Here is a 27,903-nt window from a genome sequence, read left to right on the forward strand (position 1 = left end):
ATATATATAATATATGTATAAAAAAATATATAATATATATGAAAAATATATAATATAAAAAGAAAAAAAAATATATACATATATAAAATATATATAAAGTGATAAAAAATGAGAAATAAGGAATATGAAAAACATACATAAATATATTATAAATAAAAGAATAAAGTAGGAGATGAATAAAATGCGAATAATGGTGAAAGGCATATGACATAGGCGCAAATTCGCGGACAAAATTCCAGATCCTCGGATCGCGGACAGCGATCTGACAGCTCGGAGGGTTGTTCGTCCTGTGGTGTGCAGATGGCGGCTTCTGGTCGGTATCCGGGACCTTCAGCCCCGCCCATGTGATTTAAACGCGACCTTTCCAGCGTCGCACCCACGCGCACCCCAGACCGAATGGGTTTACGGGGTAGTCGCAGAATTCTCGAGGGGGTGAATGACTGAACGGCGCGTATCTGCGGCGCGTTACACGCGCCCGTGTCTTCGCCCTCGTTAAACGCGATCCATTTCGGTAACGTTACAAAGCTCAGGTATCCCAAGAAAGGGGCGGATGCCGCGAAACATTGTACAGACAACGTATATCCTGGCATTTTATATATATTATTACAGAAATTGGTGTTTTATCAGTAGAGCCGCGGAATCAAATCGATCGATTATACGAGTCATAAAGTGGAGAACAAGTGCTTTTTCTGTTTCGTTTTAAAATAAACGATCGTGTTCGAACGGAAATAACAGTTGTGCAATTTTTACGTAGCAATCTAGTATTTATTTTTTGTTCATGACTATTTTATAGAAGAGCTTAAAAGATTCATGGACTATTAAAAGTCGTCGTTTAAATCTGAGTTATATAATATTTTTTCAAACTAATTTATTGAAATAAAGCATGTTTAAATTTATTTGCAGTATCTTGTTTCAGCGTTATTTGTCATTATAAATATTTATTTTCATAAGTCACTATTTTAATACAATTTTCTTTAGATTTTCTCTTCGTGATTATTGTTTGCACTATATTTCCTGACATCTATTTTACATTTAATAAGTAAATGTTATTCCAGAACTTGATAAATCTATTTACACTTTAAAGAAAGGTTCGCCAGGCTCATTTTGAAGACAGAAAAGAGAAAGTACACGAGACTCGGGACACCCTCTACAAAGTACTGGAGTACTCTAGAGCACGACCACGGACCAGCGCGACGCGACGTAACGGACGAAAAGTTCAACAGACAGATTTGCATCGGAATTACATCGCATAAAGTCGCGGTTCCCGCCCTCCCCTTCTATCCCCGGAACAGACCACGAGCGCAATGGGCGCAACCGCATTAAATACTGTCCGGGATCTCCCGCTTTCCACGTTCTTGCCCAACCTCTGTCTAACCCCCCCCGGGGCTCGAATCGCCCCGAGCCACGTCAGACGAGTTCATCTTCCACTTTGACCGAAGTTCGGCGCTCGCTTTGAGCGGCACGAGAAGCGGGAACGATTATGAGCTTACTTGTGGCAGCCGGAGCTGGTGACTTACGACTTGACGAGAATTAATGCGGCCGTAGGGGATAATCGTCGGCAAAAGGATGAGGAATGCAAGGGACACCTTCAAATGAAGAATGAAAAAATGTTACATAAGTGGTAATTGCCCTTTTATGTAACAATGTAACGATGACTTATCGTTGCATTTTATACAAATTTTATTTTATTTTTTCCTTAATTTTTTTAAGCTCATTTTTCAAAAATGTTTTGTTTCTTCCCACAGGTCTAGCCATATCACGTAGTCCAATTAAACGAGAATTTAATCTCTTAAATGTTTCATACTTCGTTTAATATTTCAGGAGAATGTTTTTGAAGCTGTTTACAATTCTAAATGCTTGTTTTTATATAAGAAGAATAGTTTACCTCAAAATTATTACATGTAATAATAAATCTTGTAAAAAAAATCAGAAAAGATAGAAGGTAAAACCGCCATAAAAATCCAGATACATAAATATAATAATAGGTGTATGGGAGAAGAAAAAAAAGACACATTAAATTCCTTGGACGATGTATACATATAGATTTTTCAGTAGCAGTTTTACCTTTTGGACGGGCGACAAATTGGACCACTGTTCACGATTGTCGTTTTTGTTGCGATAAGCGATATTGTTCGGTCCCGATATGTTCAAACGCACCTCCTGATCCCTCCTTACCCTGCTTGCCCTGTCACGCCTATAGGGGCGCCTACGTGGTGCACATGTGTCTCGTACGTGCATGTTACCCGGAAATCGATTAACCCGATTCCGTGCACCGCGAGTTAACGTCGACCATCTACCTTGCCAGCCACGTACGAAGGCATTCCACGAGCCACCATCGGCCGCGCCCCATCGGCTTTCGGTAGACGAAACATTTCGAGTCGCAGGGGAGCATAAGAGGGGGTTGTGCAAAAGTGTACGGTAAGCATTTATTCCGTCAGACAGCGAGCGACCGAATGAGATCGAATAATTTCCGAAGGTGGGTCAGGTGGATGAGATTATTATCCGAGGAAATTGCCGCGTTTCGAAAAGGACGGGAAGGAAGTCGAGATTCGTCGACATTCGTTTCCGGCTTTGGCCGGAAAAATGGAGTTTGCATTTCAAACGTCACCGTTGTTATTAGACATTCAAAAACGCGGTTCTTTTTCTCCCCGGTTAGAATTAATTTTAATTCCTTTGATTACACATTCATCCCATTTCTCTGCTCGTATGTTGAACGAAAAAGTGATCTTTACTTCCATTTCAGCCGAGTCTCTCTCAAAAAACACGCAATGTATGGAATATCCCTGAAGAAATGAATGTTGGAATAATATCCTGGCACTGTGTACCGTTGAGAATTCTTGCGTTTTATTTTTGCACGTTTGCATTTCGCTCGTAGTTGTACATCTTGCACGTTGATTTTTGTTTATAGCTCCCCGACGTTCGGAATCCCGTGTTGCTATCGGTGAGAACCATTCTATTTGCGGAAACTACACGGCGTGAACATTGACGCATGGCGACGCGTTGAATGCAACTTTGATGTCGATACAGATAGATCCTCTATTTGGGATGCAATAAACGTCATTATTGTGCATTCTTTTAAACTGAATCAATGAAAATGTCACTGATTATAAATGACAAGATTTCATCGAGAAGATCAGTGAGTATTTCAGTGAAAACAATGACAGTTTCATTGAAAAATCAATCATTATTATTAATTCTTTTCAGTGAAATTTCATTTGCTAGTACTATTATATTTATTATATTTATAACTGCAATCATTGCTTATCAATGATAATATTTACAAGAGCAGTAGAGGAAAGCTTGAACCCAATTTTTACTGGAGCTTCCTTCTCAGCAACATAGAATTAACTCGTTCTCAATATATGATGCTGCCGAGTCCTTTCAATCCCTGGTTCCATCTATTACAGGAACGATTCTTCGTTTGGTCTCTTTTTACCCAGGACGGTTCGACATCCGTTGCGACTGTTCTCGAGAATCCCGGAGCACCGACTATTATTATTCGTGATCTCTACCGACAACTCGAATTCAAAGGCCCGATAACCGAACGATTGATTGACGAACGATTTTTCGTGATGTCTAGAACACCCGGGGATCCTGTCGCTTGTGTCTCGACCGGTCAAGATAGACGATCGGAGGGTTAATCGGGTTAAGCGACGAGATTACCACCGATGAAGATTCGTCGTGCAGTTTTCCAAGGAAAAGTGTCGTTCGCCCTCTTATCAGAGTCTGCGAGAGATTCTCATAATGAAATTGCACAGAGACGCGATTAACGTGACGGTAATGAAAACAGACTCCATGATCAGGCGCCATCAACTTAATTAGTACTTGTCCGCGATGTTAGCTTTATCGTTTTACGTAAACGAAATTTGAGAGTAAACCGATAAAAACGATGTACGTGCGATAATTATATATGTATTAAAGTCACATAATTTTTGTCGCAAATTTTTAATTCTTCATTTTAATTGTAATCTTTTTTTTTCTTTCAATACGCGGTGATGCGTTTTTCGATTATTTCACCGTATCATCTACCTTCGACCGCAGATTGCCCTGCACCTGTGGAGAGAAGAAACGGCTCCTCGAGTTTCTCGTTCGCCGAGCAATGTCATTTCGACCTTCCCTGTCGCGGTTACCTATTTCAGAATCTATTTCCAATTTTCGCTCGAAAGGTTCCATAAAGATGGCATATCTACAAAAAAAAATAAATTTCACGGTTATTTTTCACTGACTTATAAAAGCGTTAAATAAGCGAAGATCTATTTTCTATAAAATGTAAAAAAAGAATATTCTTCTTTTAACTCGTTGGAAGGAATAATCATATTAGAGAGAGCTTTAAAATATATATTTTATGAGATAAAACATATATATATTGTAAGTATACAGTATTGTAGTATCGCAATCACACTTTTTTTTCAAAGTTTTATATATCAAACTATCCTATGTAATTGGATGACACTTTTAATTGAAAAAACTTTAATTTGAAATCAACCAGAACGGCTGTCATTTAGTGTTGACGCGACAGTGTGACATAGTATACTCTATATAAGAATATTAGACAGGACGTGAAAAATCTGGATATCCTCCAAATTGATGCGGAATCGAAACTTTGCGTTAATTAATGTCGGAAAGCATATTTTTCTCTTCCATCCCGAATTGGAATGTGTGGAATTAGTTTCTAGAATCGGCGCGACATTTATTACTCTCGGGAAAAAATTCGATAACTATTCATTTCCGATAACGTTAAGCGAAAGTTGCCAAGTCAGTATTATTAATCGAAAGGTCGCTTTGATCGAAAGGTCATGAAAGTTTAATTCCAATTCGAAACTCGCTAACAACTCTCAGAATGACCGCAAAACTTTCCTTCAAAACTGCTCATATTTTCCCTCAGGAAAATCAGTTTGATATCCGGGGATATTGTACACCACATAAAATTAACTTGCTAAAAAAGTGACTTGTTTTAATCTACCTTCAATTTTATAATTAAATTCAGCAAATTAATACAAATACGTTTTCATAGGAGAAGTATCACATCATACTAATTCTTTGGCGAGTTATAATATATTATAGATTATTATAGATAATATTTTTTATAGATTAACAATATTTTTTATAGATTAATAATATTTTTTATAGATTAACAACTGATCAAATTTTTAAGGTTTCCTTATGATTTTTTTTTGTTCTACAAAATTGAAAGATTAAGCCAGTTGAGGATCACTGAGCCGCGCAATATCGTCCGGGCTTACATCGTCCGGGAACGCCCTTCTCTTTTCTCACGAATCTTGTGAAAAAGTCACGTCAGGATCTAGTCACTTCGATTCTTTTCGCCTTTTTCCGCGTTTTCAGCATCCCCCTACGTGCCGTACAGTTTTTCTTCGAGTTGTCGAGAATTGTATGTGAAAGGGGGAGAGGGGTATCCTCGAGGAGCGATCTACCGGTTTGACCGAGTGATCCGACCAAACCCAACGAATTCTCCTTAGAATTCGCTTTCCGCTTCCGATGCCAGTTCATATTTCTCGTAAATACTCGCGTTTTTCTCGTCGTCCCTGTCGGTCCTCTTTAGTACGTCCTTCAGTCCCAAATGCGCACTTCGTCAAATTAGCTTTGTCAGCTCTTAACCGAATACACGTATGGCCAGATCTTTGGATGCGGCAAAGGATACGATTTTATCCTCTTGCCGATGGATCGACCTCAGGGAATTGGGGTCAAACCATGAAGTCGAGTAAGGTTTTGTCCTTGTCGCGAGGCCACCCTTTTTTTTCGGCAACTAGACTAATGATGCTGCGACATTAATTTTCAAGTGACTTAGCATTCTCACGTCGTCGGCTCTGTGCTCAAGCAACTTTCTGAGAATGACGCGATAAGATTGCAAACTAGAGAGTAAGGGTTTTTAATGGAAACCTTGACTTTTTATCACGCAAGAGACTGTTTTAGTGAAAATTAATTGGAAACGTAGGTTTAAACTATCATACAAATTTATATAATATAATATTTTTAATTTTTTTTACAATGTATATAAAAAAGTATTTTAATTAAATAAAATTGGAGAAAGAGATTTAAATAAATAATTTAAATATATTGATATATGTCTTAGTACGCTATAAATATTTTGCTATATTTTGAGAAAATCTTTTCGGGATTATATTATTTAAAATATAAAATAATTATATATATATATATATATATATATATATATATAATTATTTTATATTTTAAATAATATAATATATATATATATAAATATATATATATATATATATATATATATATATATATCCTTTGCATTTTACTGGTAGATGTAAATGTTGAAATGCTTTTCTACAGTTCACGCATCTTTTTTTCTTTCCTTGCTCAATCGCGTTCAGAGATTCACATTTCTTTGACGTTCAGCAAAGCTACTGCAATCGTTATTTAAAGTTGTTCGATTTAAAAAAATCCTTTCAACAAAAATCCCTTTTGCTTCTAGAGAAAACATGCGCACAAAAAAAGAGAAACTTCGGAATCTTTGATATCGCTGTTCGAAGATGCATTAAATAGCACGCTTAACGATATTGAACGACGATTCGCGATTATTCGCTTCGTTCTTTTAAAACCTTCTTTAAAGCTAGGAAAAAATCTTTCGACGAAATTTTTCGCTAATTAAATTCAATGGCTGTTTTTTTATTTTAGCTATGCGCGTTTAATTATGTACTATATCTTAATTAAACTTTATTTTCTTTCATTTAAGATTTTAGAAAGCGTTAGGTCGTCTTTATTTTGTCACATTTTCATTTTTTTAAATTTATTGTTTAATTATTTTAAAATTAATGTAGTATGTAATGTACAATGTGCTTATGTGAGTAATCGACTTTTTGAGTTGCGTTATCGACTTGGAGGTGATGTAACGAATGACAACCGTATGTTAAATGTCTTTCGCGACTCGAACGTCGAAGCGTTAACATGTGTATTGTGTTCTCTCTATAATTTTTTAAGAATATATGTATTATATTATAAGTGATTGCAGTGATAGAGAATCAGTGATTGGATAAAATAAACATCATCTCTTAGAATAATACAAGGTGTGCCAAATTTAAGAAAAAAGACATTTTTACAAAAACAAAGATTTATAAAAATTTAAAGCTAGAAAAAGGTTTTAAAGGGCGAAGATTTTTGAAACATATATTTTAATAACAATTTTTAAATTTTATTGAATTCATGAAATTAAATGTATTTTATAGAAGATTGAGAATATTTGGACAACGTGAATCTGGAATCCTTTTTTATGCTCACTGATTCAGTTATTGCTGTGGAAAATATTTTAACCTGCAAAATTTTCAATTAAAATAAAATCAGCGTTTCTACTTCTGATAATGATTGTTTCGACGACTTCAATCGCCGGTGGAATTATGTAAGATATAAATTTATCGATATATATATATATATATATATATATATATATATATATATACATATAATTTATATGAAAGTCTATTATAGTCTATTATATCAAATCTACTAAATATTAACATTATTTAACATGGAACTTATTTTCAAATGAATAATATATATGCTAAAAACTGTATAATATATTTATACATGACATTATATAAATCATGACAGAAGAAATTGTGTTTTCTCGAAAAATAATTGATACTATTTTTCGAGAAAGATATTTCATTTTTGTATAATGTATTATAAAATAATTTTGAGTTATGTTTTGTTATCTTTAAATTTCGGTTGAATATTATATTCGGTAACATTATATCTTATTTCACATTTTTACGGAAATTATTGCTTTATATTACATTTCTACGAAATTTTTTACGTAATTTTTTAAAATTATGTAAGATATATTACGTATATCTAATTTTAATTATAATATAATTAACTTATCAATTAATTTATATAGAATTTCTCTTTAAAGGCATATTAATTACATTATGTTTCTATTACAATAATGTGTTTATATCCTATTTTAATATACAAGGTAAATTACTTTTGAAAAGTGTGAATATATAATATTATTTTAAACTTAAGAAACGATATATTATTGCATTATCAATGTCTCATGAATTTTCGCTATTTTATGTTCGTGGGAAATAATGAATACATCTTTTTCTTCCGCAAGAGAGAAAGAGACCATCTTCTTTTACATTATCTCATTATTACTTGAGCATAGTAATTAAGTTCGAAAGATCAAAGAAGAAGGAGCATGAAGGATAAATTATATCAAAAAGGATTAAAGACTTCAAGTCGAGCCCCGTTCGGTTCGCTCGCTTTCTCATTTCGAACTGTAGCTTTCAAATAGCCTCGAAAATGATGTGCGCCGGAATTATTTGCCGGACCGTAATCAAAGCGTCCATCATATACATACAAACATAGCAATACACACACAGGATGGTAGACTAAGATATTGCAAAATGGATACTGCAAGCCTTCACGCAAAGGGTTCGCGTGGTTGATGAAGGACAGAACTCGGTATGGTCGCGGTTTGTTTAAACGAAATGACGCGGGGCCCTCCATTTATACGCGCGAATAGGAAATGCAATTTCTCTCTCCGGGATTCGTACCGGGATTGGGAGCCACAATCAAGCCGAGGGCGCACATCTCCCCAACGTTCTCGATCCCCGTCGTCTCTTTCATCGACGGGGCGGCGGCCCTCGATCCTGCTCGCTCATATACGAAATCTATCTGCGGCTCGTCCATGAACGTACACATCCATCGGGCAAAAAAACGTCGAGGAAAAAGAGAGGCTTGAAAAAAACATCGATGGTCCTTTTCACTGTTTTTCTTGTTTCCCTGTGTTTTATTAGTTTATGATATAAAATGCCTTCTGATTGCTATATTTTTAACATAGTATACTTCTCCACGTGTGCAAGAAGGGATATAAGAAATGGGAAGTAAATTCAAAGATTTAGTATTGAGAATTGAAAATGATGATCTCTCTTCTTTGCCAAGGGGAAGATAACACTAAAGATTCATCTATCAAAATATGTCAGTCAAATTAAGATTTGCGATTCTAGTGAGAAACTTGGTATAAAAATGCTTTTTTACTATTTTTTTGACATACGAGATGTACTCGATCATCGTGAAGAATTCTAAGACAAAGAATTTAAAAAAATCCTTCGCGCGAAAAGAGGTCGCGTTATCACGTTTCACGATTATTCGTTTTTCTTTCTTTATAGCCCCAGCTTTTTTCTTTCACTTGGTTTTGCAAAAAAAAAATTATTTGTCCTCTTTTCTTACAGAATTGCCGCGATTCTTTGTGCTGTCACGAGCGCGATGGAAATGCGGATGACGGATGCGATGCAACGTCACGTGAGGAGCCTGTCCTTTCCGGAAGACAGCAAGATGGGGGTTAGAAAATTTTCGATTAAGATGCTGTACCGATATAGTGAAGTAATATGTCATATATAGTTCGTGTAAAAGGATACCGTGTATAATATTATATTTATGATGTATGTATTATTTCCGTACAATTTTTTATCGATGAAGAAATGAAAAATACTTATATAAAGATTCGGATGAAAAAGATCCATCGAGGAGGAGGAGGGATCGTTATTTAGAATTTATATTGTACAAAGGATTAATATTTTCAGTTTGATCCTCGCGATTCAGCGTTAATTCCATTTTCGGAATTTCGTACATCAGTCGATAGATACAATTCAATTAGCGAAGTGCAGAACGTTCGGTGGATTAATGAATTATGTAAGAGACTATCAGATGCACTTTCCTGAAAAAGCTTCTCGCGAAATATGGCACCGATATCGACGAAGTGAATGAGTCCATTTAAATTATATATGCGTCTCTTCTCTGTTCATAATTACCGGAATTGAAAGAGTACATTGATATGCATTATTTTGAATTTCGCAGATCTATTATGCGCAGATTCAGTACAGCATATATATAATAAATTGTATAAGCGATTATAAAATAATAACGATAAAGACAATGACTTAAAGTTAATATAATCAGACAGCTGAGATTTTTTAATATTGACAATATATACTAATAATGTTAATTATATATACATATATATATAAAATAAATATATGATTATTACATAATTGCAAAAGCTTTAATTAAAGCTTAATTAAAACTTAACTGCTTCTTCGAGCTTAATGAGTTCATTTAAGGTTCTTGTCATGTACGTTTCACTGAAATTCGGGGGAAGATTATTCTATGTTCTACATTCATTTTATATTCACACACATCTCGTGACACGAGCTCTGAGCGAATACACTGTATCGCGGATCTAACAAGTACATTTTCCATGTTGCTCTGCGGTAAAGTCTCTTAACGCCCGTAGACATTTTCTACATTTCCCCTTTCTCCTGATTTCGATTTAGTTTCAGGTTCGTTAGCTAGTAGTCTCTGCGTTTTGAGATGAAAGAAAGTCTTCGTTATCGCGCTCTTTCTCTCTATCACGATCGCGCGCACGAAGAGAGAATTTCACTTCTAGTATCCATATTTATAACAAGGAAAAGTTCGCAGGCCGAACTTTTGTTCTCCCGGAAGATTAATCACGCGACTCCGTCATTACGAGTTTTCCTTTTTTTACCCTCGCGACGCACCAGCCGGCTTTTCCGCTGCGACATAATGCGAGTCGAATAATATTGCAACGTTCGCTGGATACGCGACATTGAAAAACGATTTCTGTATTCGACAAGCAGGGAGAGGATGAAACATTCAGATATTTTGATAATTTCTCTAGCAATAAATGTCAAGAGAGCTGTCAGAGAAGTCTAAACGATATTAAACATTCCGATCGATTCTAATCAAAGTGATATTTTTTCTTTTTAGCTCTTTTTCGCTCTCGCCATTCCTCTGGACGATCCAACATCAACGATGTCGGTGGCTATGTTTCTTGAGGCAGAATACGAATTGCCGACAAACGTGACGGAAATCGAACAGACGAGCGGAGATGACGAGGGCAGGATCAAGAGAAACGCTAATCGACAACGAAGCATTATAGATCGCACCACGATCTACGCTATGCTGGAATCCAAATTTGAATCGTCGGTAACTCGTATAAAATAGTTTTATTTTAGAATAAAATTTGCGCCAATTAATTTTCGAGAAATGGGAGGATATATATTTTTTCTTTTACTTTATTTACTCCCCTAATTATAGATATATTTCTCAAGAAAGAATAGTTTTAAAGAGGAATTTGACAAATATCGCCTCGAAAAAATAGATAAATTCTTTTTTTCGTAAATTCGCCGTTAAAAAAAAGAATCTCAAACAATAATAATAGTCCACGAGAGGCGAGACGAAGTAAAATGGCCTAATCGAGATTTACTTGAAGACTTTGGGAGATTCTCGATTCTCCTAATAGCGGCCCCGATTCACCTTTCGTGAACTTTCACGTACGTAAAGTTATGCAATACGAATTTCCCCGGCCCCAATATGCAAATTTCCGCATAATACACGTGTCGGGAAGCTTATCAACAGGAGCTATTAGCCATCGAAATTATTCAATGAGATTCTTGACGAGATAATTAGCGTACCTATGTCTGATATTCGATTTTATTCGCCCAGATATTATTTATTATCACAAACGCATACGTTTCAGGGAAAGAGGAATTCGCATTCTTTTAAGCGTAAATTAATCGTAAAATATATCTTCCAGTTTTTTTTTAATTTAACATCATTTTCATTCCACAGAGATGAATGATAGTCGCGAATTGCCGATAATTTAATTGTCGCGTTTGTTCGGTCGATATCTAACAACTGCTTTCCCCGAACAATTCATCTTATCTTCTTCGAAGATTGATTAGTTACACTCTTCTTTTCTTCGTGATTCCGTTCCAGCTGTCGCTCAATCCCTTGACAGGATTTCTCCAATAAGCGCGGCATTGTATGTAGGGGTGCTTGATACACACACAGAAATGCTGTTCCGTGAGTGTGGTGATCAAATATCTTCGTAACATTTGAAAAGGGCAGACAGGGACTTTTTCCTTTAGATAGTTTTCCTTTAGATAGTTTTAATTGCATGATTCGTTCGTTTTATACTTCCGATAGAAACGAAGAGATCGGCGAATGAATGTTATTTTTCCGAGTGTATAAAAGGAAGGGACTATCATTAGTGCAAGTCTCGTAGACGCGTCTCGTCGGTGAGACGCGTGACATTTAAATCGAATCCGACAAGTACGAGAGATTTGCATATTAGCGTCTACGCTTTAGCTGGCGCATGTCGAGTCCCGTACCTTATGCTGATGGGAACGTTACGGGCTTTCGCAGTCGCTTAACGTCGAATAGCTGTTAGTTTCCTGAATGAAAGATGGGTAGCGAATCGGTGACAATTATCGCCGCAAATTACGATCTTTTCTTTCGATTTTTTACAAAATCGGAAAGTTTGGAATTTGTTTTTTTAATATTTAATTACAAAATTAAATTAGTTTTAATCTTGATCTAAATAGTCTTAATTTCAATAGTCAAAATTTTGATATAAAGAAAGTAGAATAGAATAAATTAGCAATCTATGTGTTTTAACATCTGAATTCGATGTTTATTCATATTCCGAATGAAACAAAGAAAGAAAGAAATAATTGATATATTTTTTAATTTGTTAGGAAATTTTTTATTTTACAAAAGTTTACATTTATTTTAATTAAATATATGAAGTCAACAATTTTTGTTGAAAAAATGCCTAATTAATTTATTTTGATTCTATCGCGAAATATAAACTTGATATAATTTTTTATAAAATATAATTTTTTCCAATTGCAACGTCTAGCGAGAGATACTTCAAATACTACGAGAAATTATATAAAAGATGTTTTCAATTAATAAGTACTTTTTTTCATTATTATTCAGATTTTTATTTCTTTGATAATATATTGTCAACAAATAGTCCTCTGTGCTTAGGACCTGCATTCGACTCAAAGGGACGTGACTTCTTAGTAAAGTCCATTTGTCGATGACACTTAAGGATCGAGACACGTCCTTTCCGCAAATCCAATTTCTCCCTAATTCGTCACTCTCCTCATTTCTTTCAGGGTAAGCCAAAAAGTGTCAAGCGCCGGAAATGAATAACATACGTCTATTTGACGGATCCCCGGAGACAATATACTTATAAAAGACAGACATTTTCTGATGTCCTTATCCTAATAGGATAAATAATAGAACTCGCGCGAATGTACTATTTCTTGGGCTAGATAATGTTGCATTTGCATTTAACATTTATTTTGCATAACTTGTTAGTGTAACATTATATACACTTCTTTTTTAAGTGTACTGTTCTTTTTTGTTGTATAATTACTTTTAATTAATTTTATATTTATATATATGTACGTTGCAGATTTTTTGCAAATTCAAAAGTCTAGATTTTTTATAAAACGTCATTCAAAAATCGACATTTTATAAAAGGATTTTATAAAAAAATCTGCAACATATTCCATTCAATAAAAATATTATCATTATTATTAAAAGCATAAATGATACGGGAATTTCTGTTCAATATATATAAGTATCTGCTAGATGTCAATACAAACAGTTATATGAGTTTTTTTAGAAATCAAACTGATCAACTCCACTTTTTATAAATTTCGTAATTTTATTAAAATTAAATATATATGTAAAGTGAAGTTGATTGGTTTGTTTTTTGAAAGATTGATATTAGCAACATTTATCATAAGTCAAAGTCGAGCGCTAAGATCGATCAATTAGTTAATAATCTTCTCGTTAATAATCTATTACTGGAATTTCTCGCGCCGACTGTGTCGAACATACTTTATCCAACGCTATATTTATCTTTAGCTATCCAGTTAATACATTGTGCACTGTGCTTAAGATTTTCAATTAACTGTCAAAGCTTTAAACGACCGAACTTGCGGAATACGTTCCACGTATAATCTTCCTGTCTACAGCACCGATACTCTTAGATGGCTATCTCATTTATCTCGTCAAACATCACTCATCGTATGGAAATGATGTATATACGGGTGATGGAACATTTGTTCTATTGTTTCGCAGAATGGGGTATCCAGGACGTCAATGTCTTCTTAGATCCATATGCGAGACCAAACGGCAAGCCATTCATGTCCATAACGGACTCCTCGGTGATTTGTTGCGGATCGTATTCGCGTGAGTCATTCCTCAAGATTTTTTTTAACATATGTCTTTGCTCTCCTGAGCGAACAAAATTGAAAATCTCATTTTTTTTAAACGATCATTCTGGTGAAAATAGAGAACATGAAAAAAATTATTTTTTCTAAAAAGATACTTTTTTACTTATTCAGGAATGTTTTAAAATAATCGTAAATGAAATATCTTAAAAAAATATCTTGAAAACTACAAGAAAATTTAGTATTATAATTGGCAAAGTTTTTAAGATTGACAAATAATGAAATGTTGGGATAAATCCATGACTTAGCATATAACAGAGTTATATATATGATCTCTTTTTTTACTAATATATTACATGAAAACTGTAAAATATATATATAAGATTTTTTATAGCGACAAACGAAAATATTTATAATTTTTCAATCTCTTTCTTAGACTTCTCTTACTAAGCTAAGAGTTGAAGTTAATATGGGGCTTATGTACAAAATAAAGTATCAAATAAAGAATGTTCGATTTGATAATAATCTCGATTATAAATATTTTCAAAAATATCTCGTATGATTGGTAACATTCATGAGATCAGTGAGACATAAATAATATCGCAGGTTTTCTCTAATTAATTCAACAAAGATAATATATTTTCTGCGTAAAAATAAAAAGCAATTCAGTTTTTTTTTGACGTTTTTACAACAAATACTATTATGATACATTGATATGTAATTGAAATATAAAAAAATCAATGCAAAATAGAATTAAAATAATGAAAATAATGAAAATAATGAAAAGAGAGATCTATAACATTTATCGTGAATCAAGAGTGATTAATTTCGAATTATCGTTCAATTTAGACGTTAATTATTGTGAGCCATTTGAATAGAATTAAGCGATTTTTTATTAATGCTCCATCGAGAAACTAATCTGACGTTTTCTGTCGTAGACCAAGTTCGTCCATACTCGAGGAAGATCTTCGTCAGGAATACATCGACGCGGAGAATGTTAAAAAAACGGAGGAATGTCTGGAAATGTATTCCTCCTGCAAACTTAACATTTACGACTTTGTAACTTTTCGGGAAGCATAAAGTTTTTCTCCCTGGGAAGCGTTGCACGCGAATTTCCTAAGGGTGTATCCACACGGAAGAGCAATTCTATTTCCACGCGACTTGAATATTTTCGCTGTCGCTGGGCGTGAATGTGCGTCCGTTATAAAGGCCGCTTCCGTACTGATTCAGAATATACAAGCAAAATATACAAGTATATCATTGTATCACAAAGTCAAATAAAACGCATGAATACTTAAATTCTAAGTCAAGAAAAAATATATTTCTGACTGTGTGATATTTGAGGATTAAATTATGTGTTTCTATGTGTTTATATATCCGTTATATATGCACACATGTTATATCGACTTTGCGAAAAAGGAGCTTGCGTAGTGAATTAGGTAACTCACAATTATATAACTTTGACAAGATTAAATTGACCAGACACATCGTCCTTAAATCGGTAAATGATTCACACGCATGGGAGCATCGCTTTTAAATCTTTAATGTAAAGCGAATAAAATCCTTCGTGAACTCGATGCTGTAAGATGCTTTACTTTTCAGGTAGATGTCAGATCCTTGAGACTTCTCTATCTGTAGCGGTTGTAAAATTTACTGCGTTTTCGGGAACTTCAGGTATAAACTCGAAAGTTCCGACGAATCTCTTTATGAAATTTTATTCGGCGAGTTATCGCTTGAATTATTGCCGATAGACTTCTCTCTCTCGAACGATTGCGGTTCTCTCTCGTGAATTCCCCGAGAGATAATGCAGAAAATAGAAAATTTTCTACAGCATTTTAAGCTGGAAATTGCGCCGCGAAAATTCGGCACGCGAATAATTTGCAATTTTAATGACTTGCTACTACTACTGTATGTATGAGAAAATGAAGAGATGTGAAAAAATTTGTAATATGTTTAATTATTAACTTGTTAGTTTACTGTTGATTCAATATTGTTTCAATGAATAAAAACGATTTCCATTTCGTATAAAAATAATTTAGTAGCAGTTGATATTAAAAAAAAATTCAATATCGTAATAATCTAATAATTAGCTTTAATCATTCGTCTATCATTGTTTTAATTACTTTCATAAAGCGAGGGATGATATATTATCACAATCGTACAATATGATCTTCCTTAGCGGTGTCGGCGCTGAAATAACTCGAACGCAGCCTCGCTTGGGAGCGGATACTAGGACGAAGAAATGTGGCAATAATTCTTATATCCTTCCTTCTTTTTGAGATTTACGATCACACGACAATTACGAGCGAGTATATAAATTCGTTCCCGCGATAATTCGATAATACAAGACATTCGTCAATTTCTTCGCTCTTTTTCTGCGCAGCGATGATCTTCCGGTAGATAATAAACTGCGAATAAACGGTAAGGATATACCCGAAGGACTTTTAGTTTGCTATATATCATCGAGTACAAATTAACTGTTTCTTAAAGCGCCTACTTTTGCGGCGTTTTAAGGCTCCAATAATTTTGCGAAGCAACCAGAGAAGAACAATCGTGTGAAAAATTCAGCGTAATCTTCCACGCGAGATACTGGACAGGATTTTAAGGAAAGATACTAAATATTCCATCGTGAATTCTTACCTAGGTGGTGCGATAGTAAGGAATTTATATGAATTTGAAAACTATGATTAAAATTTATAAGAGAAAAGATGCGGTTATATGTGATTCGAAATAGATGCACAATAATTGATTTAAAACCATAATTTATTATACATTAAAATGTACGATGGTATAACAGCTTAAACATACGTTATTTACACGCATATTCTATACATAAATATAAATGTATCCTTAATTAAAAGGATATTTTTTTATTTCGATATTTTTTTACAATTCTACAATTCTCTGTCAATACACATCTCTCTCTATCTAATAGATCGAATCAACGAGACTGTCGAAACTACAGAAACATATTACATTCACGTTTGACAACATGTGGACGTAGCTTTTCAATAGCGGCGCAATTAGACTGTTTGTTTGTTTCTCGAAAACCACACGGTAAACTTGGCGACGATTTTTCAGAGTTCACGCGAGGACTCCAATCAAGTCGAAGAGTCCCTGCGGACATTGCGGTTGGTACTTGGAGCAGTTTCCATTGCGGCCGACTAGCTCGGCCTCGACAACATCTTGCGGCAATTCTTCGTGCCTCGACGCGCTAGGACTGAAAACACGATTCCTTCATATAATTAAACCGCAATAAAAATCTGTTATCCTTCGCAATCATTGCATTGAGGGAGAACCTTATTAAAGAAGAACTTTAAATGAATTGAGATAAAATGAATTGAGATAAAATGCATTGAGATAAAATGAATTGAGATAAAATGAATCTAATAAGAATGCATTCATTTTATAACTTGCAACGTCAAATAATTAAAATTTTGTTTGCAAATAAAATTAGAATTAAAGATCTTTCTTTTTCTCTGCTGAATCGTGTAGGTGTTTGTTATTTCCGCCGAAAATCACGATAGCAATTTTCTCTGATACTGTGCGCTCATGTTGACTGAGGGCTTCATCCCCTTTTCGCCCGAATGCAATAACCTGATGATATATTCGGCATTATTTTTGTGTATCCGCGGATAATGAGCTGAAGAAAAGATTACAGGCGTCTTATCCGTAATTTCACGAACGCAATTTGCCCTGTGTTTGTTCGTCTTTTCGATTTTTTGCGCTCGAGATTCCGCGAGCGTTCGCTTACGATGGAAACAACTCCGGAATATCGCTATCTCGCATGGTAATCGTCATTTTAAGAAACAAAAGAAAAGAGAAAACGGTTCACACACCGGCTCAATTTTTTTTATATCGTCTTTCGTTATATTGCGCGCGACGATACAATCGGTTTATTGGAGTTTTATTTCGTCTGCCTGTTTTTTTGCCCTTCTCCTTCAGCCCCTTTTGCCCGATTCGTCTCTCATAATCCCGCCCCCTCGTCTCTTTCTCTCTCGGGGGAGTACATAAGCCCTCTCGATGAGAGACGATAAATCTTGAATATCCTGCGTGCTCGAAACGAACCGAATGAAAAATATTTTTCCTTCACGGTAATATTCCCCTCTGAGTTTCTTTCTTTTTTTTTTCGGGGGCTCGCGGGAACGAGGATGCATCTTCGCGTTCTGAAATATCCGAAGGGCGTATCGTCCTGCTTTCCGACCTTCGTCCAGAGAAAGCGCCGGGCGTTCCTCTTTCGAAACTTTATTGCCGGTTTTATTAAAATTTAGAACGGCCGCGCCGTAACTTCGCAACTTTGTTGTCTACTTACGAAGCGAATCGAGTATTCAATGTTTCTTGACTGGCGAACAGGAATAACGAAGTAATTCGTGTTATAAAGTAATTCTTTTTTTCGAAGATACAGCGGAAAAAATTTTAATATCGAAGGAATGGCGTGCGAGAGAATCTTCCATGATACATCAATGCGCGAAATTATTTTAGATATAACAAGTTACTTCGCTGTCCGTATATTTCGTTCCCTTTTTATTGTTTTTAACGATTCGGACTTTCTCGGCCGTTCTCGTGAGTTAGATGGAGTTCCCTCGTAATTTCACGTTTCTTCTGCTAGTCAAAAAGATGAAGATGCATCCGGGCAGGGCGTAATAATGCATCAGCGCATGGCACGAGTGCAACGTTAAGAAGGAAGACGCGAAATGAGCTCTCGCTTCTTTGTATATTCTTTCCCTGCTGTTTCTGCGCGAAACATTTTCTACAGAAGGGAATCGTGCATTGTCGCATCCCCGACGATGAAAACGACAATGCGATGGGAGTAAGATTGCGCATCTCTCGTGCCGAGATACAAGAATCTTAAAGGGATGACACTCGCGGTTCTTTTTCCGCCATTTTTACTTCGTGCGCCGCTGCCAGTTCGAGGAAAGCCGTTAACCGATTGGATTTAATGCATGCTACGACGTTTAAAGTGTCTTGAAAGATTTAAAAAAATGTTGAAGACATTAAAATATATTTATAATTAATAGAAAATATTATACATGGAGCTTTTTGCCGTCATTTCGATATTATTGCGCATTTTTTGGAAAATAATGAATATAACAAGCTTTTACTTTTATGTACAACAGGCTTTTTTATATTTTTTTATATGATATAAGATATGAGAGAAACGAAAGGAAAGTTCTCGGCGCTTTTCGCGAAAAGTGCAATTTATCAAGATGTTTGCGCGTTATACAAAGATGAACTTTCTCGTCCGTTCGTCGTGGCGGACAATGTTGTCGCTTTTGCCCGCAGGTTCGTGTCCTTTATTCATACGTTCCTGATCGGAGAGCTTATTCGTTCACGAGGCAGGGAGAAGCGGATCGAAGCGAAACGGATGCACGTCTCTATAGCGTGGACGGGTTGGTTGCGAGGAAGCCAAATTTGCTTTTCTACGGCGCGCGTATCTGCTCCAATTTGCAGCGCCTTGAAACGCCCTTGTGTTGGGAGAAAAAAAGGCCCGCGAGCGGCGCGCTTTTCTACTTCTTCTTCTTTTTGCAGAAGAGAGAAAATTCACGTTTGCTTCCTCTTTTAGCGAGTTTTATTCGCCAGTCGAGCGAACAATATCGTGGAAAGAAAGAGGGGTAGACGAGAGACTGCCAGTTATTAATCGACATTCGCGAATCTTATTGTGTGTATAATAGTTCGTTAATTGCTTCAACATTACAGCTCGTTTCCGAATTACAAAGAGCTTCGAGAGTCGTATTATTAAATGAAAAAATTATTCTGAATTATTAACAATTATTATTAACAAGTGTAATAGATTGTCATAATTTTTTAAAATGTATAGCCGAAATTTTACAATATTCCAATTTCGCAGAGTACACAGAAATAATTTATAAAAGCTCCTTTCTTCGAAATATAGAGCTTTTCTTTTCATTTATGCTTTATATGATTTTAGAAAAAATTATTTAAGAGATTGGAAGAAAGTATAAAAGAAAAGAAATGATTTTAATTGTTATTCTCTTGATTTGCGATTTATGTAATATCGGCAATGTTATAAAATTTCGGCCGTCATTGTTACGTCAACAACAGGGACTTACGTGAAAATCACGTGCATTATGTCGCCGATGATTCCGTTGTGCCGAAGCGGATATTCCGAGGTTTCGCAGATCGCTCTCAGAAGGCACTCTCTTCCGGGATTCCCGGAGCTGAAAGCAAAGAGAAAAATCAAGAAAGCGCACGGAGATGGGCGATGGAAGAACGAGACGTGACGTGTTTACTTTGCGCTTTACGATTCTCTAAATACCGGATTGAAGACTCATGTGTGCATACATAATTCGTTGCCTATATTCGCGCGAATACACACGTACATACCGAGTCAAACATGTTACGCAATTCCCAGACACCCCGAATGCTCGTAAAGTGGAGTCAAGAGTACATTTGTGTCTCTCTATCTCGAATCTCCGCCGATTTCTGTTCCGAGTGTCGCGATGCTGTAGTATCTCGAAAGACTTCTCTTCTATCGAATTCTCGTATTGCACGATAAGCGTGTGATTCGCGCGATAATCGAGAATCGCTGATTAATCTCATCATCAGTCAAAAATCATTTACGATGTATTAATTTACAAATTTATTAATTGATTATTATTTCCAAGAACACTAGGACTTATCAATTTAGTCGTTGAAAGCGGAAGTCAATTTTATTTTGGAGATATAAATTTCTTGATATAAAAATGCAAATGTATAAAAAATACATAAATGTACAAAAATATAAAATATAAAATATATAGCAAAATAGCGTTGAAAAATAAGACAATATGTATAATCATGAAATCAGAATTAATCTAACATAATTCAATTAGAAATTTAAATAAGAGGACGAAAATGATAAAGGATTTATAATTCGAATTTGTTATTATAGTTTAGCTTATTGTTAGAATTAAATTTTTCTCGTTTAGACCAGCTGCAGTCTTATCAAATTTAAAGATAGATCGATCGTGTACTTTGAATTCGAATTAGCTCAAGAAAATTTAAGAAATTGTCATAGATAGATTGTACCAGGACTTAGAAGAAACATAAAGTAACGCGAAAGGATTACACAAGGAATTATAGAAGGAAAAAGGGGGCCAACTCGTAACGTATGGCTGTCTGTTTGCGAACTTGCCTCTCGAATTTACTTTCCAGAACTCGATAGATCGTGGCTCTGTCGATAGTCCGCTTTTTCCTTTTTAGCTCCGTCCAGGGCTCAAAGTACGTTATGTTCGGTGGTAGAACGTAGTTAGCTTCGAAGAAGTACGACAGGGAGATAGAACTCAGCGGATTTTCGAGCGGTACTGCGATAGCGACGAAGATCTGTGAAAACATTAATCGCATGATCGTCGAGCGATTTCATTTCTGCGTTAGATTCTTCTCGGGATTATGAAATTTTCAAGGGAACAAGATCTTACAACTCTCATTCTCCGAAATCGATATTTTTTTAACGAATAATAAGAAATGATGCTGAGGAAAAAATATATAAATTCTAAGGAAGAGAAAAACGCAAAAATATGATTGCAATATAGTGGAAATTATTTTTACCAATATTTCCTATCTATAGCAATAAATTGCTAACTAATATGATTATAATTTTTAGCTTAATGTATGACATATCTTAACTTGTTTTAAATATGTATTTATACTCACACCCATGTTACTGTTTTCAGGAAATGACAGACTTCTGATTGGCCGATGCAATATTTCTGCGATATCCGAGTTCATCATCTTTGATACAACATAGGATATCAGCATCAAATTAAGTATGAAAAATCTACAAATTGCCAAAAATTTATCTTGGATTACATAATGAAAAAAATTCAAAATTGAGAAGTAAATCAATTTCAACATTATTCAAACATATAGAAGCAATATACATAATAATTGCTATATATGTATATATATTTCTGTCTCTCTCCTCTTTTCTCTCCATTTAATATTTACATAATTTTATTTATTATTATTTACATTATTATTATTATTATTTAATTTTATTATTTAATTTTATTATTTACAAATTTACTTCTCTTGTTTGATTGTTAATAAATCAAACAAAACACATCCCTTTGCTTTGGTTTGATTGTTAATAAATAAAACTAATATCATTTAGATCAATTAGAGTTCAATAAACATCTGGCGAAACTGAGTGAAAAGAGAAAATATCGAATTCTGAAGCTTACAAGATCTTTTCTGCCCAGCAAAGCATGACAGCTCAGATTTGCAGAAACCGTTTCAATCTGCACACTTTAGAACTTTACGTCGATTTGTGTGGGCAATCGAGAAGTGCTTTGCGACGTCATGCAAATCGGTCTCTGTCACAGTTATGAGTGACGAACGTTAACTAATGTGCATACACGGAAGCCTTTTCGTATTAATTAGTTTGCGACCAAGATATTGATTCGTCATATCTTGCGATCTTCACAATTGTTTTAACTAAATCCTGAGATTATGAATACTAAAATGACGAAAGTTTCTTTTTTGATACTAATGGCCTTTCTCATGTATATCTGTCGATTCCAAGTTAAATCGAATCACCGAGTGATAAATTTCTTTCGAGAACGACGGCATCTTTTATTTCCTGATCCGAAAAAGAGCGAGACGAAATATCAGGTATGTAACATTTGAATATAAATGATGTAATATAATAATAATATAGATAAAATAATAATAATAGTAAAGTGTTACATGTATATATGTATGTGTTATAACGAAATAATATTTGATTAAATTATTTCAGTTTTCATACATTGAAAATTTTAAATCAAGATAAATCTTGCACATATACGTACGATTTTACTCTCATATTACATTTTCGTTTGTTTGATATGATGATTGGAGCTTTTAATCTCCTTATTTACGCTCTATTTCATCTTATGCATGATAGATTAAACTTTGACAAATTATAAAGATAATATATATTAAAATATCATTTCCGCATGTTTTTTTATAGAGCTTATATTATTTTAATATTATGTGTTATACATATTTGTAATTTATAGTCACAAAAGAGAACAGATATTACGATATATCAAATAATTTTGAATAAAAAAGTATATTACTTTTAATAAAGAAACAAGTATATTTTATTTGTATAAAATTGTTATATTGGATTTCTGTTTTTTTTCATTATTTCATGCTTTTCGCATTCGAAATAGAATTTATACTTTAGTGTTTAAAAGAGAAAAAGAAAACAGCTACAAAGACTATATAAAAGTTATTGTTGAAATAAATAAATAAATATATTTCTTATCATATATATCGATCGCACTCGAATATGAATTTCACAGAGCTTTGCAAAAATTACTCCCATAATCCTAATTCTCTAATTGAATTTGTTTAAAAAAAAAAGATAATATTCGACGCGTTTTCATGATACAGATCAGTGATATGATCAGGACGATGGAAATTATCAGTGTTATCACCTTCGTTGTAAATATTGACTTAACGTATCTCTCGACGGAGCTAAAGAAATAGCTAAAGTTCTCGCACCAAGCGTTTAATTAAATTTGCGTAGGTGCTCTTCGGACTCGGGCTGCCCATGGAGGGTGAGGTATCCACGATTCTCGGTTATGTGCTGAAATGCAATTATGATCTTCCCTACAACGCGTCGGACTTTGTGCAGCAGTGGCGGTCACGATTAAAGAGATCCGAGAACGACTTTGCATTATCGCGGACGACAACGAGCGGAGGTAAAGTGCAGTCGCGGCTTAATCGCGCGTGTATATAAAAATGAGCTTCCCCCTTCCTTCGTCCCTCTTCCCTGAGCGTGCAACGCAGTCCCACGGATTACGCTCGTTTTTAATTTTCCCTCCTCGTTTTTGCGTATCGCGCCGTCAAAGGCACTTTCGTCCTCGCGGAAAATCTCTCGGAACAGAAATGCGCGAAACGGAAATCACGAAGTGTAACGAACGGGACGATAATGAAACGCATAATAGTGGCGAGAAAGCGACGTGGGTAATTAAACCGCGGTGCGGAACGAACGCACGGCTTAATGAAACGCAACGAGTGCGGAGTCACGTATTTAAGGGACGCGATTAACGAAGGGATAGCATCGCGAACACATAAAGCGGTGAATTTATGTGCGGATGTTAGCTAATTGATGTAAAGGTATTAGATCTCCCTCGTTAGAGATGCGAAGAGGGATGTAATATTACAAGGATCACTAGCTAGTGCATGCGCACGTCATAACATTTTGTTGACTTTTCTCCTTTTACAAATATTCTCTATTTATTTTGTTTTCATAAACGTTTAGATTCAGCGATTAAACGTTTTTAGTCACAAATATTATCCAAAAATGTTCGGCAGAAATGATGTATGTGTCTTCAAATATTTTCAGATATTGATTCTGCTCCCTTATCCACTTAACCGCGGAGATAAACACCGAATATTAATGAAGAGATGTAATTAATTCCCCTTCTGGAGTGATTAATTATACGTTTAGTAGATATTCGTAGGAGAAGGTAAGAAGTGAAATATTTCTAGGATATGGTTAAAATACTTACAGATTTTAATTTAATTTTATTATTTTACAACAATTTTAATTTTTAGCGGAAGTATCATTTTATAAAAACTCTCGGAAAAAGGATTTCATACACATTCATTTAATATTATAAGAGTTTCATGGTAAAAATTTGCTAAGAGTATATCTAGTATCTTACTGTATAATAACAATATAATATAATTATAATATAATATCTTATTATAATATTTTTATTCGAGAAGCGAATTTTTTAAAGAGAAAGATCGATAGAGAGTGATTCTATCGGAGAAATGGACTTATTTTTTTAATTATGTACAGTGTAAATAATGGGGGGACATATTTAATTTCGCATTTCTTATGGAAAACTTATCACAACGTTTTCGTATCGTGTAGCAGAAAAAAATTAAGGGCACAAGAATTCTTCGCCTGAGGCGCATTCTTTATTGAAAATTATCGATAAAATACGATACTGAAAAGTTTGCATGCCTATCCGACTATCTTTGCTCGCATTTTTTTATGGAAAATTGCTTTAGTCGTGAAATAAAACGAGAATAAAGAGAGAAATCGAAGCTACTGGAATTTTTATCAGCGGCAATATGGCCGGCTCCTCTCCCTCTCTCTGCAAGAGATAATCTTTCTCTTCAACATAATCTATCGCAACGATTAAAAATAAGATAATGACGTTTGAAAAGATAATGACACTCTTAAAAAATGTAATTGCAAGTGGATTAGAAACAGAATTATACATATATCAGAATATAAAGATTTTTTTTTCCTTTTTAATTTCCAGAGGACAAATTTTTGAAATTTGTGCAATTGTCGAAATTTGTATTTGATTTTTTTTTATTTATGCATGAAAGTCGCATTTGTACTATTTTGCGAGAGCAATTTGCTGGCGCGATGTACCATGCGGTTTTTAAGTTTACTATAACTTATTTAAAGCGACATCCCCACGTTCTTTTTCGTCGCTTCACTAACAGCAACCGTACATTTCTAGTGGCGACGACCGAATGACTGTTTACCACAGATGTTTCTCCCTTTTTACGAGGCGAACTCGCCATCGGCATTAGGTTTTTCTCCTCATTTTCGCCCGGAAGGAACTTCCGCGAGGCAGTTTCTCGGGGAAGTCAATAGAAACACGTGCTGTTGCACCACTAACGTTGATGGGTCTCTCGACACAGCACTATCTTGCTGTCATACGCTTCTTTTACGGTCCTTGTCGTAATATTAACGCACGTTCCGAAAGTCGCTGTACGGTCAGCTCTTTTTTACGAGATTTGAGACTGATGTTGATCCCATAGAGATTCGAAGAATACGGAGGATATTTAGAATACAGAATAGACAGTCAATTTTTTCTAGCTGTATATTATGGAATTTTAATATATCCTTAATTTTTATCTATCCATTTATATATATATATATATATATATTTATATATATATATATTTATATATATATATATATATATATTTATATATATTTTTATTTATTTATTTATTTATTTATTTTGTTTCCTTCTCTCTCTCTGTCTCTCTCTCTCTCTCTATATATATATATATATATATATATATACGCGTATATATATAACGCGACAGAGGGGGATTTTTCATATAAACATATACTCCTATATCCCTCTCTGTGTAGTTACATTCCTCCAAAAATGGGATAAAAATTAGGTTTTTATTTTTTTCTCAAATTTGGAATAAGTTAAAGAAATAAAATTAGATGGATATTTTCTACTCAAAAGGTTTTAGTCAAAAGGTTATTTATTAATATTTTTTTTCAGCTTCCCATATTATAAGGAGATGAAACCAACAACCCGTATTCAATTTTTTTTTAGAATTTTTTAATGTTTATATGAAAAAACCCCCCTTAATTTTCGACAAAGAATCATTTCACCGCTAACATTGATGGGTCTCTCGACACAGCACTATCTTGCTATCATACGCTTCTTTTACGATCCTTGTCGTAATATTAACGCACGTTCCGAAAGTCGCTGCACGGTCAGTTCTTTTTTACGAGATTTGAGACTGATGTTGATCCCATAGAGATTCGAAGAATACGAAGGATATTTAGAATACAAAATAGACAGTCAATTTTTTCTAGCTTTATATTATGGAATTTTAATATATCTTTAACTTTTATCTATCCATTTATATATATATATATATATTTTTATTTATTTATTTATTTTGTTTCCTTCTCTCTCTCTCTCTCTCTCTCTCTCTCTCTCTCTGTCTCTCTCTCTATATATATAGACAGATAGGACACACGACGGAGGGGGATTTTTCATATAAACATATACTCCTATATCCCTCTCTGTGTAGTTACATTCCTCCAAAAATGGGATAAAAATTAGGTTTTTATTTTTTTTCTCAAATTTGGAATAAGTTAAAGAAATAAAATTAGGTGGATATTTTCTACTCAAAAGGTTCTAGTCAAAAGATTATTTATTAATATTTTTTTTCAGTTTCCCATATTGTAAGGAGATGAAACCAACAATCCCTATTCAATTTTTTTTAGAATTTTTTAATGTTTATATGAAAAACCCCCCTTAATTTTCGACAAAGAATCATTTCCTAAAATTGTTCGTATTTATTAAGAAACACCCTGTATATATGTATTGTATTCACCGTAAACGAAAAGAGACAACTCGTTTAAGAATTGCATTAACTAATTTGTGAGAAGATCTTCCTTGCTTTTAGATTCTTTCTGTAATGTTTACACGTGGGGATAGAAACTCGATGTAACCTAGATGTTGTGTTCACGTAATTTTCGTTTTGTTTCCAGGTTACATGACACGATGGACACTGTACGGAATGCTGGAATCAACGATGGAGCGCTTCGGCTCCGGCAGAGCCTGTCTGTTGCGCGTCGTCTGCGAATCCGCAGCGTATCCCTTCGACAAAGGACACGGGCTCCTGGGGGAGCTATTGCACGTTCTCCTAACGCCGTCGACGACCAGCGAGGAATACGAAATCTATTCGAATTGCGAGTACCATGCCGCCGAGGCGATCGGTAGGAATACGCGCGGGAAATGCGCGCTCTTTTATCCAGAATGCGACTACAATCCGCTCGATTACTTCACCAGACTGCACGTTTGAGTAAATCCATTTTCCGAATAACGCAAGTTCCGTGAATTTTTCGCAGATTCGTTCATCGACTAACTGACCAAAGGTAGCACGAAATTGTCGATGTAATGCTCGTTTATGGATTACAGAATGCAAGAATAAAATTTTAAAAATCTACCTTATAAGAACCTTCAAAAAATTAATATACATTAAATTTTAATGTAAAGATTTATTTTTTCAAGCCTTTAAAATATCACTTGTTTTTCAAATATAAATTATTTTGTGGGTAAATGAAGAGATTGAA

The 27,903-nt window shown here is 34.6% G+C and overlaps 3 protein-coding genes across 5 annotated transcripts in view; 2 read left to right on the top strand and 1 right to left on the bottom strand.

Moving 5' to 3' along the window:
* The first annotated feature begins 273 nt into the window (after positions 1-273).
* LOC105256071 lies at positions 274-15,352 on the top strand. Of its 3 annotated transcripts, none has more exons than XM_025413800.1 (6): positions 274-576; positions 1,085-1,621; positions 9,225-9,333; positions 10,780-10,994; positions 13,954-14,064; positions 14,984-15,352. In XM_025413800.1, exons 3-6 carry the CDS (start codon positions 9,259-9,261, stop codon positions 15,123-15,125), a joined length of 543 nt encoding a protein of 180 aa, XP_025269585.1. In that variant the 5' UTR covers positions 274-576; positions 1,085-1,621; positions 9,225-9,258; the 3' UTR covers positions 15,126-15,352. The 3 variants fall into 3 exon arrangements, with proteins under 3 accessions (XP_025269585.1, XP_011264023.1, XP_025269584.1); XM_025413799.1 differs by lacking the exons at positions 274-576; positions 1,085-1,621 and adding exons at positions 6,930-7,055; positions 7,215-7,384; XM_011265721.3 differs by lacking the exons at positions 274-576; positions 1,085-1,621 and adding an exon at positions 6,916-7,055.
* Positions 15,353-16,948: 1,596 nt separating this feature from the next.
* Positions 16,949-27,903, bottom strand: part of LOC105256064 — an 89,088-nt gene continuing 78,133 nt past the window's right edge. Inside the window, exons 2-5 of the mRNA XM_025413785.1 lie at positions 21,699-21,822; positions 21,181-21,368; positions 20,117-20,224; positions 16,949-17,265 (exon numbers count right to left, since the gene is read on the bottom strand). Of these exons, the coding sequence (XP_025269570.1) occupies positions 17,130-17,265; positions 20,117-20,224; positions 21,181-21,368; positions 21,699-21,803 (537 nt within the window). The 5' untranslated portion in view covers positions 21,804-21,822 and the 3' untranslated portion in view covers positions 16,949-17,129. The remainder of the gene's footprint in view (positions 17,266-20,116; positions 20,225-21,180; positions 21,369-21,698; positions 21,823-27,903) is intronic.
* On the top strand, positions 23,448-27,750 carry LOC105256818. Its single transcript, XM_020028976.2, has 3 exons — positions 23,448-23,477; positions 23,563-23,737; positions 27,319-27,750. Exons 1-3 carry the CDS (start codon positions 23,448-23,450, stop codon positions 27,630-27,632), a joined length of 519 nt encoding a protein of 172 aa, XP_019884535.2. The 3' UTR covers positions 27,633-27,750.

This window comes from Camponotus floridanus, unplaced genomic scaffold (genome assembly GCF_003227725.1).
Source record: "Camponotus floridanus strain SB8 unplaced genomic scaffold, Cflo_v7.5 scaffold7, whole genome shotgun sequence".
Taxonomy (NCBI): domain Eukaryota; kingdom Metazoa; phylum Arthropoda; class Insecta; order Hymenoptera; family Formicidae; genus Camponotus; species Camponotus floridanus.

Excerpts from the sequence above, each read along its gene's own strand:
- LOC105256071 (XM_025413799.1), top strand. The coding sequence starts at position 7,347 with ATGATTGTTTCGACGACTTCAATCGCCGGTGGAATTAT. Across the intron at positions 9,334-10,779 it reads CGGAAGACAGCAAGATGGGG|CTCTTTTTCGCTCTCGCCAT; the intron begins GTTAGAAAATTT and ends TTTTCTTTTTAG. Across the intron at positions 14,065-14,983 it reads TTGTTGCGGATCGTATTCGC|ACCAAGTTCGTCCATACTCG; the intron begins GTGAGTCATTCC and ends TTTCTGTCGTAG.
- LOC105256818 (XM_020028976.2), top strand. The coding sequence starts at position 23,448 with ATGGAAATTATCAGTGTTATCACCTTCGTT. Across the intron at positions 23,478-23,562 it reads TCAGTGTTATCACCTTCGTT|GTGCTCTTCGGACTCGGGCT; the intron begins GTAAATATTGAC and ends AAATTTGCGTAG. Across the intron at positions 23,738-27,318 it reads GCGGACGACAACGAGCGGAG|GTTACATGACACGATGGACA; the intron begins GTAAAGTGCAGT and ends TTTTGTTTCCAG.